General features: G+C 52.0%; 2 protein-coding genes across 2 annotated transcripts in view; one reads left to right on the top strand and one right to left on the bottom strand.

Moving 5' to 3' along the window:
- SHMT1 (serine hydroxymethyltransferase 1) overlaps positions 1 to 3,066 on the top strand; it is a 24,786-nt gene extending 21,720 nt beyond the window's left edge. Inside the window, exons 10-12 of the mRNA XM_070394974.1 lie at positions 983 to 1,099; positions 1,621 to 1,731; positions 2,036 to 3,066. Of these exons, the coding sequence (XP_070251075.1) occupies positions 983 to 1,099; positions 1,621 to 1,731; positions 2,036 to 2,208 (401 nt within the window). The 3' untranslated portion in view covers positions 2,209 to 3,066. The remainder of the gene's footprint in view (positions 1 to 982; positions 1,100 to 1,620; positions 1,732 to 2,035) is intronic.
- Positions 2,867 to 16,237, bottom strand: SMCR8 (SMCR8-C9orf72 complex subunit). The gene is made up of 2 exons (XM_070394973.1): positions 13,406 to 16,237; positions 2,867 to 7,500 (listed from the first exon to the last, which is right to left on the bottom strand). The coding sequence occupies exons 1-2, from the start codon at positions 15,760 to 15,762 to the stop codon at positions 7,047 to 7,049; spliced, it is 2,811 nt and encodes a 936-aa protein (XP_070251074.1). The 5' UTR covers positions 15,763 to 16,237; the 3' UTR covers positions 2,867 to 7,046.

The following is a 16,237-nucleotide window of genomic DNA, read 5'->3' as shown; positions in this document are numbered from 1 at the left end:
CACCCCTCATTCACTCTGCTCTGAAGACTGAAGCAGGTCATGGTCACTGTGATGGCAGCCAGCATATCTGGGTACCAACCTGCCTGGCGCTAGCCAAGCACGATTCACAGGCCTTTATTTAAACCTCACAACAGCCTTGCATGTTGTTAGTCTCAGGTTACAGATGGGCATCTGAGGTTCCACAATGCTGAGCTGCCTGCCTAAAGCCACGGCCAGAAAGTGGGAGGCTGTGGGGACTGTGCCTTAAGCTTTGGGCTGTGAGGTCCAGAGTGAAGCGCTGACTTGGTTTGTGGCATCTTTGAAGTCACAGCTGTTGCCCAAGTCAGTGACTTGGTACTAATGAGAGTTCAAAGTGGAAAGATCCGGGTACTGTACTTAGAAGACTTCTGGGCGCTTGGGCCAGTTGCAGAATGTTCTTGTTGCCTCGCCATCTTCACCTGCACCACTCTGCTACGATCCCCTTCGCAGGAGTAGAGATCAGATATGACAGCTAGTAGTGCTGGCGCCCAACACGTGCTCAGCAGCGGGAGCGGGTACCCGCTGTCCCATAAACGGGACCACCCCTGCTGCCTCGGAGGGAGCTTGAAGATTGGCTTCAGAGACGGGTGGGGACTGCCCAGGTGATGTGTCAGAGAAGGCGGAATCCTGAGCGGCACTGAGCGAGCCGCCCTCCAAGCAGCGGAGGCCCTTGCCTGGCAGCCGGTGGCTGGGTCTTTGCAGTGGGCAGGCTGGTCATTCTCCCCTCAGCCTCAGCCGCTGCATCGCCGAGCACCCTACACCACTCGGTCCTTTCTGTTCAGCTCTCAGGTCCTGAGCATCTTTCCTTGAGGCGAGTGAAGCCTTCCAGGACACATGGTGGGGCTCACTGTCCTGCCTCATCTGCTTCAGCCCCCGTCCTCCCAGCCCATTCCTAGGAGAGAGAAATTCCCCCGCTCACGTGGAGTCACCATCTGCATCCTTACATGTCCAACTTGGCTTCCAGGTGGTTCTGACAACCATTTGATCCTCGTGGATCTCCGTTCCAAAGGCACAGATGGTGGCCGGGCTGAGAAGGTGCTAGAAGCCTGTTCTATTGCTTGCAACAAGAACACCTGCCCAGGTGCGAACCCTCCTCGCTCTTCTTTTCCACACTTGTCTGCATTTCCGGGCTGTTACAGCTGTGATAACTGGCTCAGATGCCTGGGGGATGCCTGTGCCGTGGCGGGTGGGAGCTCAGCGGGGGTTCTCCTGGGCTGCCTCGCCCGGCTCCAGCCAGGACCGGGCGAGGGGGTGCTGAGAAGTGAGAAAGCTTTTCAGGGAGGGAGGCCGGGTCGCTGGAAAGCAGGCTGGCTCTCGGTAGGTTGTTAACGAGGATGGTGATGCAATCCAAACCCAGAGGCTGGCCTCATTTTTAGGAGCAAAGGCCATGTCACAGAAGGTGACTTTCTTACTGTTAAAGCAGAGCCCTCAGTGTGCCGCTGCCTGCGCCTTGCTCCTGCCTGTCCCTTGGGAGTCGGTGCCCTTCTCACCAGACACTGGCATCTGCAGGCCTGTTCTTTTGCCCAAGGGTCCCTTTTCAACAAACAGTGGTCAGAAGTGAGTTTGAGTGCGGCCCAAGTACAGAGCCTGTTTCTGTTGAAGGTGACAGAAGCGCCCTGCGGCCCAGTGGGCTGCGACTGGGGACCCCAGCACTGACGTCCCGAGGACTTCTGGAAACAGAGTTCCAGAAAGTAGCCCACTTTATTCACAAAGGTAAGGATATCGGTTTGGAAGTTTGACACCTCATGCTGTGTGTATGGAGTCTCTGAACAGTGGCGACCCAGCCACTGAGGGACGCTTCTGTGTCAAGGCTGAGTGTTGGGGACAGGCAACAGCAGAAATCACTTAGCAAACCATTGATCTGAAACCTTTGTAAACTTGTCCTGCTCACGGAGGGTGCATACAAGAATCATTTCTGGGGTGAACATGAACCCCTCCGGCTGTCACCCCCCAGCTGGGCTCTCTGGGTCTGGGGTGTGTCTCCTGGTCCCAGAGGACCCATTTATGTGCCACACAGGGATAGAACTGACTCTGCAGATTCAGAAGGACGCTGGGGACAAGGCCAGCCTGAAGGAGTTCAAGGAGAAGCTAGCAGGGGATGAGCGGCACCGTGAGGCCGTCCGAGCCCTCCGGGAGGAGGTGGAGAGCTTCGCGTCGCTCTTCCCTCTGCCTGGCCTGCCGGACTTTTAGAGGAGCCACGGCTGCACCTGCCCCACCGCGGGAGCGTCAGGACCAAGGACACAGTGCCCTTGAGGAGAAGCACCACCCCACACAGGACCTGGTCAACGTCTGGGTGCTCTCTGCAGAGGTTTCTTTGGGACTTTTCTCATGTTATCTTCACAAATCAAAATCTGCTTAAGCCCCACTGTTAGTAATTCTGGGACCAATTATTAAGGAGTATAAATCTAAACCTCACTTTCTCACAGCTCTATTAGTTATTCTGTAAAAATGAATCCTACTTAGCCTTCATTCATTGGGACAGTGGGTAGGGCAGAGCTAGTGGAATGATTCCAGGACCTTTACTTACCCTTTTCTTAGTTACTGGGCTTCCTCTGACTCACTGCAGCAAAATCCCAAGCTTGTAGCTTGTTCCCTGGTGGGACAGCAAAGGAAACTGAACCATGACCTTACAACTGCAGAGGGAAACCTGACCCTTCTGCTCTGTGCTTTGGCTCAGAATTCTCAGTCAGACGTGCCCGTAGAGGTGCCCCAGGCCGCGGGTTCCGAGTAGCGGCCCCGCACGCTGCGGCAGTGTTCCTCGCCCTTCAGCTGGGCAGGTGGGAGAGCCTAGGGTACGCAGCCTCCTGGGGAGCCTCAGCCAGGGACCTTCGTCCTGCGAGAGAACTCCCTCCTGTGATCAAGAAGCCAAATGTCACCTTCCCAGAGAAACTTTATTTTTCATAAAGCTGAAGTGCAAAACATAAATGACCATTTTTAATAAGCACAAATTTTTAACCACAGAATGTCTACAAGAATTACAGCTTTAAAAAATACAACCAATTTTTATATTTCAAAAATAACTCAAATAAATTAATTTCTTAAAAAGTACACTTCTCGTACTGTTTGGCATTTGCTCTGGTTGAACTCCGGTGCAACCGTACCTGGGAGCCGCTGTCACCGGGTCTCTGTCATACTCTTGCCACTGTGACAACTGCAGCTCACGTGCTGGTCAGACTCCCATTCACAGACGTGGACAGAAACATGCAGTAATAAAATACTTTCCAAAAATAACAAACGAGATTTCCTCACAGACGATGCTTGTCACTGCAGCCTTACAGGCGGCATCTCTCAGCCCGACTGTGCAGCTGCCAGCAGCGCTGGGCAGTCGGTGGCCGAGGCTCCCTGTGGTCCCGCCTGGAAGGCACCTGTGGCCTAGTGTCCAGTGTGTTGGCGATTGCTCCAGCGCAGTCTCTGGGTGAGTGCACGGGGGTACCCACATCTATGCCTCAATCTGGGAGCTGTTACATTGCTCAAAGGCTTACCTTTAGGGGCTTGTTTCTTCCCCAGCTGAAGACGAAGGGACATATCCAAGACCCCTTGTGTAGCCCCAGAAGCCAGGGCTCCCCACCAGCAGCAGCAAAGTGCCCGTTCCCTCTCTCCTGCGTCGTCCTCCCGTGTGTAACAGCCTTACTAGGTGAGGCCATGTTAGGTCAGTGCTCAACAGAGAAAGGCTCAGGAAACCTTGGTGTGCTCCAGCCTTATCAGCTGAGACCGTTTTTGTTTCTAGCCAGAAGCAGAAACTTGATGCTTTTTCCTTATCTCTTTTAAAGATTCCAGTTTTTTCACTTTAACAGTATTGGAGAAAAATCAGAAAGCTGGCTGGTTTGATTCAAAGCACGAACCAAAACACATTCTTCTGAAATAGGAGGTAGCATCTGATTGCTAGCTTGGGGAATCGGTGCCTCTGAAGTCCCCCCACCCCCGGCTGGCCACCAGCTGAGTGCTACCACCTGTGCAAAGATGACGTAGCAGCAGCTGACCTGCCCTGCAGCGTCGGGCCAGGGAGTGGGACAGGCGGTGGTCAGTGCAAAGGCAAGATCTTCAAGACCACTCTTGGCCTCCAGACACACATCTGTACCACAACAGGCCTGGCATTTGGGGTAGAAATATTGGCCTTCCTTGGATTTTGAAATGGGATTTGTTGTTTGTTGGGGGTTGAAGTCTACTATACTTCGAATACAATAACCTGAAATAAAGTTAAAAGCTAAATGGGAAATAACAGGTGAGCTACCATGGCCCATTTCCAAATCTGGTGTAATGTGTATAACTTCAATCATTGCAGTCAATTTGGAAAAGTCACAATTTCTAAACTTCAAAGATCCCACTACAGGAGCAAGGTCCCTGGGTGCTGTGACGCTTCAGCCGTGCGCTAACGGAGCTCCTGGGGGTCACTACGTGACTGCAGCCCAGGCAGCTTTGTGACCGGGGGCTGCGTGGACAAAGGGAAGGGAGGCAGGTAAAGGAAGTAAAGAAAACTCAGTTTCAGTGCCTGGGCCTTTGTGGGACTAAAGAATTAATAGGGGCACCGATGTCCTTGATTGTCTGGGAAGTGTCTGTAAATGTTTTATTAACACTGGGCTATACAAACCACAGTCCTTGAAGAAGTGATCAATCCATTGCATAGGGCTCCCCACCGTTACCCTTTCATAGCTGCATCTGGTAGGTCCCACTTCAGTCTCAACTGCCTCTGCCCGAACCGCCCAGCCCAAGTGCCACTTTCATCCCTTTGAAAAGAAACACACTGGGCATCAGGCAATCCTTTGAAACTGTCACCCTGAAAAGTTAGATTTTAACCCAAATTTAAATCCTGGAGTTCACCCTCTCCTCAGCGAGGCCAGTGCGCTTCTCCGTGCGGAACCAGCTCCGGTGTGCTGCCCCGTGGGCTCTGGCCCGCGCCGCGGAGCAGCCTCCTGTTTACAGCCACTGCCATGCCTTAGTCCTCAGGCCTTCGGGACTGTCCTTGAGGCCAAGCTTCTGAGCACACACCCTCCAAAGCGGACGTCTATGGCAGACGCGGCTGTGGGCTCCTAGAAGGCCGTTTCCCCTGCCTATGTCCGTTTCCAATGAGAACAGTGTTAACCAGAGTCCGTGTCGGAGGGAAACAGGAGTGAGACATCAGTGTTAGTGCCAGCGGTCACTGTCCATCTTGTCCCTGGGACCCTAAGGCCTTTCTCCCCTTGGAGGTAAGATGGCACCAGCTCATGCTCCTGGAGGCCTAAGTGACAGCAATTAGCCACCCAGTTAGAAACAAAGCAGCATCTGGAACACGAAGGAGGGGAGACGGTCGCAGGCCCGGAGCTCACCGAGAAGCAGGCTTCCTGTGCAGCCTTCCCGCAGGCCAACACCTCACCCGTCAAAGCTGCCGGCAGCTCCTGGAGCGCCGTCTTGTGTGTGAACATGCAACAGCCCGAGGTACAAGGAAACCAACACCATTTACCACCGAAGTTCTCAGTCACGGCCTCAGGGGCAAACTCACACATCCACAAAGACAGCCACGTGAGAAGGCCTTCCTCTTTTCTGGAGGAAATCCCTGCCCTGACAGGAATGGGGATTGACCAGAAACCGCTGGGTGGGAGCCAACGGGCCGTATCCTGTGCAGAGGACCTGGGCGAGGAAGGGACCAAAGGAGTGATGGGACGCAAACCCTCCTTCGTCACCAGAGGTGTGCCTCCTCTGTGACTTCAATGGTGTGCCCCACACTGACAGGCAGACCAGGTCTCAGCACGCAGGGCACGGCCCCAGTAGATACGCACACACGCCCAGGAGCACCACTTGTCACTGACTCAGGGTTGTTTTATCACAACTTTGTGGGAACAAATTAAAAAGCAGTAATACCGAGAGTTCTCCCTACTTAGGGGGGAAAACAGCTTTAAAAGAAAGGTATCAAATTATCAAGGTTGCAAGAAACCTTCCATCTACATACCAGTGGCAGCTGTAAGAAGCTCAGGGAGGTGGTGGCGGGTGGACCTAGGCACATCTCCTGAGGAGGTGGGAGTCACACATGGGCAGAAGTAAGCTGCCATGAAGTGCCACACGCCAGGCCTGTGCAACCTGCCAGGCAGGTCCACGAAGACAGCTGTCCTCTTGCCTGGAGGAAATCCCAGCCCCGAATCACCACCATCTGGGCTGCCCACCCACACCAGCCAGCTGAACAGAACTCTGCTGTCCCGTGCTTGAGAGACCCTGCGAGAGGTAGTGAAGTGGTTGCAAGGTTTTGCTTTGGGTGAGAGAACAGTGCTGACTCACTCTGGCCAAAAATACTGCTGGGCCAGGCCCTGCTGGCTCTTCATCGCTCGCACAGTGGTGATGGCTTCACGGACCCTCGGCCCTGGCTGGGCTCTCTACCTCAAAGAGCAGTTCCCACTGACAACTGGGGACTAGTGACACTCCACTCTCCTGCTGCCTGTGGGAACGCTGTGCAAGGTGAGGAAGTGACGATGGGGACAGGGAGCTGCTCCCTCCCTCAGCATCGGGGCCTGGAGGCTGGCATTCCCCACCACCCAGCGGGGGCAGAGCTTTCTCCCTCCCCTCACTCAGGGGCCTCCCCTGGGATGACAGGCTCTAGGAGGCCATTCAGTTGGGGTTTGAATGAGACAACGGATATTCCACCCTCTTGTTTTCCACAAAATCATTCCAGTTAACAGGCTGTTTCACTTGATTTTGCCACTCAAGTGTTCAGTGAAGATGAGCGTGGCCACATGGTCCTCCCATCATGGCTTTGCCTTCCTGCCCCTCATCCCACCCCACTGAGGCTTTCCTCTGCCCTGGCTACCAGTCCTTGGGAGGCCAAGAGCTCCCTCCAGGTTCACTCCTTACCAGGGAGACAAGAGAGCTGTTACTGTCCTGGATGCTTTCAGAGAGCCAGGCTCCTCCCTCTGCCCAAGTCCAACTTGCAAGCTGCCTGAAGCCACCTTGGTTTCCTTCCCACCTATGACACCAGAAGTCTAAACCGCTCAGAGGACTGCTTGGTCATGTCACGCCAACCCTTTTCTTTCCTGTGCCCTGAGTCACAGTGGCTGGAACTGACCTCAGATTTTGTACAAAAAACTGGGGACATAGTCAAACCTGAGCATGGGCTGGCTGGTCCCAGGAGACTCCTGCATATAGTGCAGCTTCAGCAGCTCAGCCAGGTACTGGACCACCTTGACATCTTCATTCACTAGACCCAGATTCAGCTTCAGAAAGCTTGCCTGCCGGCTGGCAACCAACTCCTCTATCTCCTTGTTGTGGGCAGGCAGGTGCAGGTGGTGGCAGAAGGTGTAGAGGAAGGCCTTGGAGCAGAGCTGGGTGAGCATGCTCTGGACGTGCAGGTAGTAGGTGCTGCCCCGCTTGATTTGAGTACGGTGGTCTGCCAGCCGGGGCACCAGGGTGCCTCTGTAAAGGGGGCAGCGTAGGGTTTTGTTGTCCAGGTCCAGGATGCTTGTGTAGCGGCTGTAGCGGCTCAGAACGTGAAGGGTGCTGGCACTGGCAGGGGATGCCACTCTGAAACACACAGGCTAAGGTCAGGAGGAAGAGCAAGGGCCAGGAAGTGGAGGCAAACACTTGGGAGTGGGGCTTCCTGTCTCTAGGCCAGCTCCCACCCGGCCAGCACTCGCTGGCTTTCTGGAAGACAAATCTGCTCATCATGATCTTCAAAGGGCTCCTCACCACCCTCATGAAGTTCAAATGCCTTGGCATGGTCAACAAGTTCCTGTATGACCTGCTGCCTGCTGACCTGTTACTAATCCAAAGACTCAACCATGCCAAGCTCTCCATGGGGCCTCGGCATCACGGCCTGTGTGCTCTGCCTGGATACCCTTCACTCCCTCTATACATGGCTTATGCCAATGTCGGCCTTCTCCAGCCTTCCCTGATCCCTTCCTCTGCTTTTTGCTATGACCTTGGTCAAGCTCCTTAACCTTTCTGAGACTTATTTGTAAGACAGAGATAACAGTTCCTACCTCATGGGGTCACTGGAGACAAAATGAGTTGTGCTCAGAATGCCTGACATTGACCACTGTGGTGATAGCTGTCTTCTTGTCCTGCCCACTGGCCAAGAGTTTTTGCAGACCCAGGCCTGCAAAAATTTGGCCTCTTGCTCCCACTGCCTTGCACATCAGGGTTAGGCAGTCAGGGTTTGCTCAGCGAGGGAAGGAGGTCGGAGCGGTCAGTCTTAGTAAGCAGCTCTTTAAAACCCTCCTTTACATCCGTTTTTCTCTGTAGTCTGGCAAATGGCTGACTGACCAGATTTCACAGACTGACAGACTCTGGAATTTAGGGCTTGTATTAGACCCAAGATGGTGTGTAAAATGGACTGACAGTCACTTGGGACCAAGGTAATCTCATAATAACTTTTCCTTCCTGAATGTTGTCATCTTGTATAACTGACAATCATTTACTGAGCATCTGTTATATTCCAGGTAGTGACCCAGGGGCAGAACAGGTGGCGATGAGCCTGCTTTGGTTGGAAATAAAAGCCAAGTACACTGAGTGAAGGGGGATGTATCTCAGTCTCCACAGGAGAGACCCCGGGCCAGAAGGTTCTGGAGTGGCCTTAGAATAAAGGTGGGCCTTGGGATCTGTGGAAGGCATCCAGACCAAAGACGGCCAAGGGGGCCAGACTATAAGCCAAACACCTCCTCAGGCTTGGCACATCCAGCCCACCAAGGTGCTGCTGCAGCAGCACAGCCTCATCTTCTTGCCCCTCCATTCCAGCCACCTATCTTGATCACACTGGCCTCAGGCCCAGCTTCTCCCAGGAAAGCTCCGACGCCCCCACCCAGTCCCACCTATGGCAGCACCACTTCTTTGAGAAGATGCTGCTCCTTCTAACTCTTCCTCCATTTCTGCTTCCCTCAAAACTCCTTATCAGGAGGCCAGACAACATGGGAAGAAGCAAGTTCCAGGCCTGTCCCTCAGCTGTACAGCATACGCACCTGAGAGCCTCACACTTCACTTCCCACACCTGTGCAGATTCATTATGGTCTATCCCAGTGGTCGGCAAACTGCGGCTTGCGAGCCACATGTGGCTCTTTGGCCCCTTGAGTGTGGCTCTTCCACAAAATACCAACTTCTGCACATGGGCCACGAAGTTTCAATCGCACTGTACATGTGCACCCGCACGTGGTATTTTGTGGAAGAGCCACACTCAAGGGGCCAAAGAGCCACATGTGGCTCGTGAGCCGCAGTTTGCCTACCACTGGTCTATCCCAAAGCCAGGGAGGCAATCTCTGTACAGACAAGGACACTGAGGCCCAGAGAAGGGCCATCACTTGTCCAAGATCACCTAGTTAGAAAGTGGCAGAAGCAGGACTCAACCCAGGGCCTCTGACCCACCCTCGCACTGTTTCCCTCCAGAACTAAGCTGTTTTCCAAATGGCCAGGGCTTGTTACTACTGCCTACTAAACAATACAATAACCTCTGGTTTTGACTTAAAATCATGGGAGACTGATTTGATTGTGTGTCCTTATCCTGTATCCACTCTGTAGACCAGTGATGGCAAACCTTTTGAGCTTGGCGTGTCAGCATTTTGAAAAACTCTAACTTGCCCTAACCGGTTTGGCTCAGTGGATAGGGCGTCGGCCTGCGGACTCAAGGGTCCCAGGTTCAATACCTTAGTTGCGGGCACATACCCAGTAGGGAGTGTGCAGGAGGCAGCTGATCGGTGTTTCTCTCTCATCGATGTTTCTAACTCTCTATCCCTCACCTTTCCTCTCTGTAAAAAAATCAATAAAATATATTAAAAAAGAAAGAAAAACCCTAACTTAACTCTGGTGTCACATATAGAAATTTTTTGATATTTGCAACCATAGTAAAACAAAGATTTATATTTTTGATATTTATTTTATATATTTAAATGCCATTTAACAAAGAAAAATCAACCAAAAAAATGAGTTCGCGTGTCACCTCTGACATGCGTGTCATAGGTTCGCCATCACTGCTGTAGACAGTGAGGGCCTACCTTAGGAGAAAAATAAAATCAAACCGCCAATGACATTAGCAGTTCTGGGGTGAGTCCTTAAAAACAGTTCATCATCTGAGCTGATTTTAGCTGGAGGCAAAGCACCTGAGTGGGAAGACTCTCTGAGTCACACAATTCTCCGATTCCAGATTAACTTAGAACACGGGACCATAGATGGGAAGCTCGTGACACACCAAGACACCTCTTCTACTCATACTCTTCAATGCTGACCATCAGATGGGCCTCAATCTGCCTGTTTCAATGTTGGGTCTGCCTAATGGGGTGACTCACCATCCATCCACAACTCCAAGCACTTTTGAGGGCTGCCAAGCATGGCACTAGGGCTATTCACACATCCTAGATGTGCCTGCCTTCAGCTCCATGTGGGGACTACTGTAAGCCCCATTTACAGACAGGATCAACAAGTTTTGTTCAGGGAATGAATGACATGACTGGTCCAAATTCACACAGCTAGTACTGTTGACACCAGGATCTGAACTCAGAACACACACTGCCTCCAACAGCCATGAAGCACAACTCTTTGGGTTTTCATCTCTTGATATTTTCACACTCTGTCTACCGTTCATCTCTCAGAATTATTTCGGGTGATTTGTAGCAAATCCAGTCCCCACTCCATTTCTACTCCCTCAGCTGATCATCCAGTGACAAGTCCCCTGGGGAACAAGACCTCCAGCCCATCTACCGTTTTTCATGCCTGAGCAGGACCCCCTGGAGGCAGGTGCTTCCACCTCCCAGCAGGTGTGCACACTCAGGTCAGCAGGAGAGCTTCACAGAAGTCATCATTTCCCCACTTGAGATTCTTGAAAAGACCTCACTGGCCACTTCCGACAGGACTCTCACTTTCGTGAAGGGCTGCTTCCAGGCTCTGAAGTCTGGTGGTGTGGGCCACACTCAGTCCCTGCTGCCCTGGCCTGCCTTCCTATTCAGGATGGGGTAGACCATAATGAATCTACAGAGGAGGGCTCATGGATCAGGCACAGATCAGATGTGATGGCCCTTCCGATCTCTGCAATCACAAGGCAAGCCTCAGAGAGGTCAAGCTGACAGCAGTGACAGAGCTGGGGCTAAAGTGAGGGTTGATTGGGAAGGGCATGCTCGCCCTGACACGGCTGCCGACTCACCTTATAATTCTGGCACTGGGCACAGTAGCTGGCACATAGCCCTCAATAAGTACTTGGCAAATGATATTCAGTGATCCAACCCTTTTCTTTTCTCAGGAGGGAACAAAGCCTCAAGACAAGGAGTAATTTGCCCAGGTGCCCACTGTGAATGGACAGTGAGAGGGATGACACAGGACTCAGACCACCTCAAACCTCCTCCACTCCAGGATGCCAAATATACTGCCCACCTGCCAGCTACCCTCTCCTGCACCACAGAAACATCATTAATTGATAACAGCAGGATTTCCAATGCAGCCCAACCTAGGCCTGAGTCCTTCCCAACAGAGCACATCAATTAGGTACGCAGTAGAATGGAGCTGATGTAAGAAATGAACCTCTTTTGCCATTCTGGCACATTCTAAGGAGGAATTTAAGGGAAAGCCTCCAGAAAGAGCAAGACCATCTTGAGCCTGGTCCTCAATAAGCCAGGTGATGTTGATAGATTGACATGTTTTAGATTCTCCATCTTTTTAAGTAAAAATGTCAAAGTTGAAGGGTTAGGGTGAGGGCTTGGAGAACAGAAGGTGTGTGAGTGTGTATGTGGGTGCATATGAGGAATACCAACTCATCATTCCACCAAGAACAGTAGCAAAACACAATCCCTGAAAAGCCCTTCCCTTCCTGGGACAGAAGGGTTAATCCCAAGAGCACAGAGGTGCCACCAGCAGAGGGGGAGGATGCTGGGAGGCAAGACAAAGCCATCAGTGCCATCATCCAACCTACTGACCCTCAGATTCTACATCTGTAAGCAAAGACTTTAATGGTTTCCTATGATGCCCAAGGAATGAGCTTGTCCAGGTGTCACAGGCACATCACACCATGTCCCATGATGTCACTCTTACCCAACAAGGGCAAGTCCATCCTCCAGGTCATTCAAAGACCCCAGGCCTTCTCCAGTCTCCCTTCCTGCTTCCCAGCTGTCACTAAATTATGCTGTTTTCTTAGAACACACAAAACACCCACTGTTAGAACTCTTATCTCTCTGTATGGCAAGGCCCTGATCACTGTCTGCCCTCTCTCCTAAACTACAAATTTTTCCAGAGCAATGGCCTTGCTCAGGTACCTCCAGCTGATATCGCAGCACCAGCCAGAATGGCTTCTAGGTTCTCAACAAGTGAGTCAAGTCATGACATAGAAGTGGTATTTGCTTGAATCCCACCATGATGACTCTGAGGAAAGCCTAATGCAGCAAGGGGTTAGTTAAGTCCAGGTGACTTCATTAAGAAGGGTGGACACAAGGAGACTCGGGATGGTGACCTCACTGGTATTAGGAACCCATGTAAAGGGGAAGTCAGAAAATGAGAACAAACGGTGGCTGACTGCAGTGTGGAAATTTTTGCCCTTCCTATGTGTCAGCAGGGGCTCTGATGATAACCTAGCTCAAAACCTTTGTTTTACAGATGAGCAAAGTGGGGTGCAGAGAAGGGGCGGAGGAAACTGAACACAGTGCATACACTGAAAGAGAGTCCCTTGAGTCAGACACTTGTCAAGCAGTATTTGGAAAAACAAAAAGAATCTATTAAAGCATAAGGAAATGAAATAGAAAGCATTCAGAGAGGGAGAATGAATTGGCTTTTGCATTTCCTTATTAAGACAGCCTTCAAAGGCAAACAGGACAGTGGAGTAAAAGCCACTGGAGCCCTCTGATGTCCCTCTCACCAGTCAGTGATGGCTGCCCTCCTATTATTACCACAGCCCTTTCTCAGACGCAGATCACTTGTTAGTCATTTACACCATAGTGTGAATTTGAGGATAAACAAGGACCCAAGATCTAGAAGTCCAGTCTTTCTCAGGCCAACTGAATCAGAATCTCTGGAAATGGAGCCCAGGAATTGTGATTTTTAAAATCCTCCCATAAGCCCGGCCAGCGTGGCTCAGTGGTTGATTCCCAGTCTGCCCACATGCCCAGCTTGCAGGCACAATCCCCAGTGGGATTCTCTCTCATCGCTGATGTTTCTCTCTCTCTCCCCCTCTCCCTTCCTCTCTGAAATCAATAAAAACATGTTTTAAAATAAATAAAATGAAATTCTCCCATAATTCTGGCACAACTGGATGCAATCCAGGACTGGCAACCACTTAGGAACTACAATCCCCTCATGTGACTAATAGAAAAGGGGAATGAGTTGCCAAAAGTAACGGTGAGTTGGTGCTGGGCCCAGACTGGAAGCCAGGCCTCCTGATTCTGGGTCCACCACACCAACTTTTAGCCTCACCCAGAGGCATGTACATTTAACAGGCCCTTCCCCACTACCTGTAACCAATTACCTCTGCAGGCCAATAAGCTTCCACTTCTGAAAATCCGTAATGTGCAAAGGGGAGGAGACCCAGTGCTTCACGGGTTTAGCATAGCAGCTGTAGTTGGGCACGAAGATGGACAATGCTGTCACAAGCTTCCTGACTATGGCCTCGTCCTCCCCCAGGACCACAAGTGTCCTCCCACTGAGCAGGGAGTAGATGGCTGGGTGGGCAAAGGGGTACTGGCGGATGAATTTTAAGGCATTCTGGCCAGCCCTCTTTTTATGCCTCTCAAAAGAGGGGCCAGTGGGATGAGCAGAGGAGGGAGTCCTGTCCAAGCTGGTGGAGGCGACACTGCTCACATAGCTGGTGGTGTCCGAGTAGTTGTCCAGGCTGATCTTACTGATATCCCTGCTAGCCAGCAGTTGGCCTGGGTCCAGCTCATAAGCAGGGAAGCCTTCAGAAGTGTTGTCTCGGGAAGAAGGGTTGGCATTTTCCACTGCAAAGTCCACACAGAACCCCTGGTCCTTCTGCCTGTAGCGCTGTGGGGGGATGCTCACTACTCCATCCTCGTCAGAGAGTGTGTGGATTGGAGTGGTGAGTGGCACCAGCAGACTGTCACTCTCCCTCCCAATGCAGCAAGAGTCTGCTTGTGACAAAGTGTTTTCTAAACTGCCCTCCTCTGGCTCACCCAGCTTGCTTAGGCTGATGCTTGCCTGGAAATGGATGGCTCCCTCATTATCATCTGCATATGATTCTTCTTCATTAATAGCACTTGGGTAGCTGGCCTTAAAGTCATCAGGTATGAGGGCCTCAGAGGGGCAGGTGCTGAGGACTTCAATACTGTCCTCACTGATGGTCCTGTGGCTGACTGCTTTGCTCCGGATCACCTGGGGGCTCAGTGGCACCACGAGGCTGGCCTGACTGTCAGACTTCGACAGCGCAGAGGTGGACTTCTCCGTGCCTAGAACCTCAATGCTTTCACCACTGCTGACACTCCCTTTCATATCCATATCCAGGTAGTCTAAGTTTCCATGGAGATCAAAACTGCTCATTTCTGCCACCTCCACTTCCTTACAGTCCTCACCTCCAAACTCCTGCTCCATCTTGATCAGCACAGATTCCACACTGGACTTGTAAGAGCCAACACTAATTAATACTTGAGGAATTGGGCATTCTTCTAGAGATCTGGAAGGTGGCCTGTCTTGACTGGGCTTAGAGGGTATGCTTTCTTGTTTCTCTACCATCCTATCATCATCTGCAAAGTCTTCAAAGAGAAAGTTTGTTATGTGCTGTTGCTTTAGTAGTGCTCTGTCAATCTGGCTAGTCAGGAGATAGCACAGGTCTCCTCTGAACATGTGCTCAATGTGGCTGAGCTGAGCCAGGGTCTTGGTGAAATACTCAGTGTCACAGAGCTCTTCCAAGGTCTTCAACTTCTTGTCAAAACACTTGGCGGACTTTGCTTTGATGAGTTTTGGGGTGTAGGCAGGTCTGCAGGTGTAAAGGTCTGTGTCAGCACACTCATCAGGGTTAGAAGTAGTGGATGCTTGGTCAGGCTGATCCTGAGAATGCTCCATCTCCCCAGAACACAAATCAGACCCCTTCAACTTCCGATGAGGGTATGAGCGGATCTGCTTCAGAAGGTCTTGATGTTCAATGATGGACTTCTCTACACTAGCCAGTTCATTGGCTTTCTCAATTGCCTGAGATGAGTAAAAGCCCTTGTCATTGGCTTTCTTCTGGATCTCCGTTTCAGTGTGCAGCACTGTCCTGGTGTAATCCAAGTCTTTCAGTTTTTTTTCAAGTTCCACAGCAAAGGCCTTCCTGTTGCCTGTCTTCAAGTACTCTGAAGCTTTGGAAAATTCAGCTGAAAGCTCCTGGAACTGCTGCATGATTTTGTGCTGGTCTGCTGAGATATAAGCCATGCAAAAGGGCCTCACGAAACCACGGGCCTCCAGGTCATACAGGGTGAGGTGGTGCACATAAGCAAAGGCTCCCTCTTTGGAGTCTCCCAGCACCACCTTGGAGTCCTCCACGAAGTTCAGCTTGGGATAGGCAGAACCAGGAGGATGGCCCACGAAGGAAGCCTGGTAATCCACAGACATGATCCGTAAGGAGAAGTAATTGAGGTCAAAAGTACCGAAAACTTTGGTATCATTGGGGATGGTCAGCAAGGGCTGGGGTCCCACCTGCTCCGAGAACTCGGAAATAAGGATGAAGTCCCGAGAGAACTTGGCTCCGGACAGTTTGGACCATGGGTTAGCTCCCTGGCTTGTGAAGGGGAAGAGCGGCACCGAGTACTCTTCTGGCAGAGCCGGCTCATTGTAAGGCTCCTCCTCATACTCGTCCTCTTTGGTGAAGGCCACCACGTCAGGGGCGCTGATCATATTTCCAGATGTGCAGAGAGAACATTGAGAGGAAGTGAGAAAGAACGCTGGGGCAATCAACGCCGGGAAGCCAGGCCTCCGCAAGAGGAAGCAGTCTTTGTCGACTTCGTTGCGCCCTTAGGGGTACTTGCCTGGCTCTCACACACCGGAGAACTCAAACTCCGCAGCCCCTCAGAGGTGTATCCCCTCCAGGGCCCTCCAGGCCTCATGAACTCCGCAGGTCCAGAAAACAGGGAGGCCGGCTGCCCCCTCCTCTGCCAAGCGCGGCCGGCGCAGAGCACCTGCAGCGAGGTCACCGGGACTTCCCCGAACCCACCGGTGGTAGCAACAGCCCCGGACCTGACCTGGTACCTAACGTGGGGCTACAGGCCGCCGCAGGGACCAGCCAAGCGTTGCCGCCCTCACGACCCGAGGGCAGAAACGGTCCCCGCTCCTCGGACGCCACAACCCAAAGACAGCTACAGCGGCGCCGCCA

Source organism: Myotis yumanensis, unplaced genomic scaffold, assembly GCF_028538775.1.
Source record: "Myotis yumanensis isolate MYYU_CA2020_CCGP unplaced genomic scaffold, mMyoYum1.0.hap1 SCAF_16, whole genome shotgun sequence".
Lineage (NCBI taxonomy): Eukaryota > Metazoa > Chordata > Mammalia > Chiroptera > Vespertilionidae > Myotis > Myotis yumanensis.
This window is presented reverse-complemented; position numbering and strand designations above follow the sequence as displayed.

Coding starts and splice junctions, on each gene's coding strand:
- SMCR8 (XM_070394973.1), bottom strand. CDS start 15,762: ATGATCAGCGCCCCTGACGTGGTGGCCTTCACCAAAGAGGACGAGTAT. Junction 7,501..13,405: donor AAGCTTATTGGCCTGCAGAG/GTAATTGGTTAC, acceptor TGTGTGTTTCAG/AGTGGCATCCCCTGCCAGTG.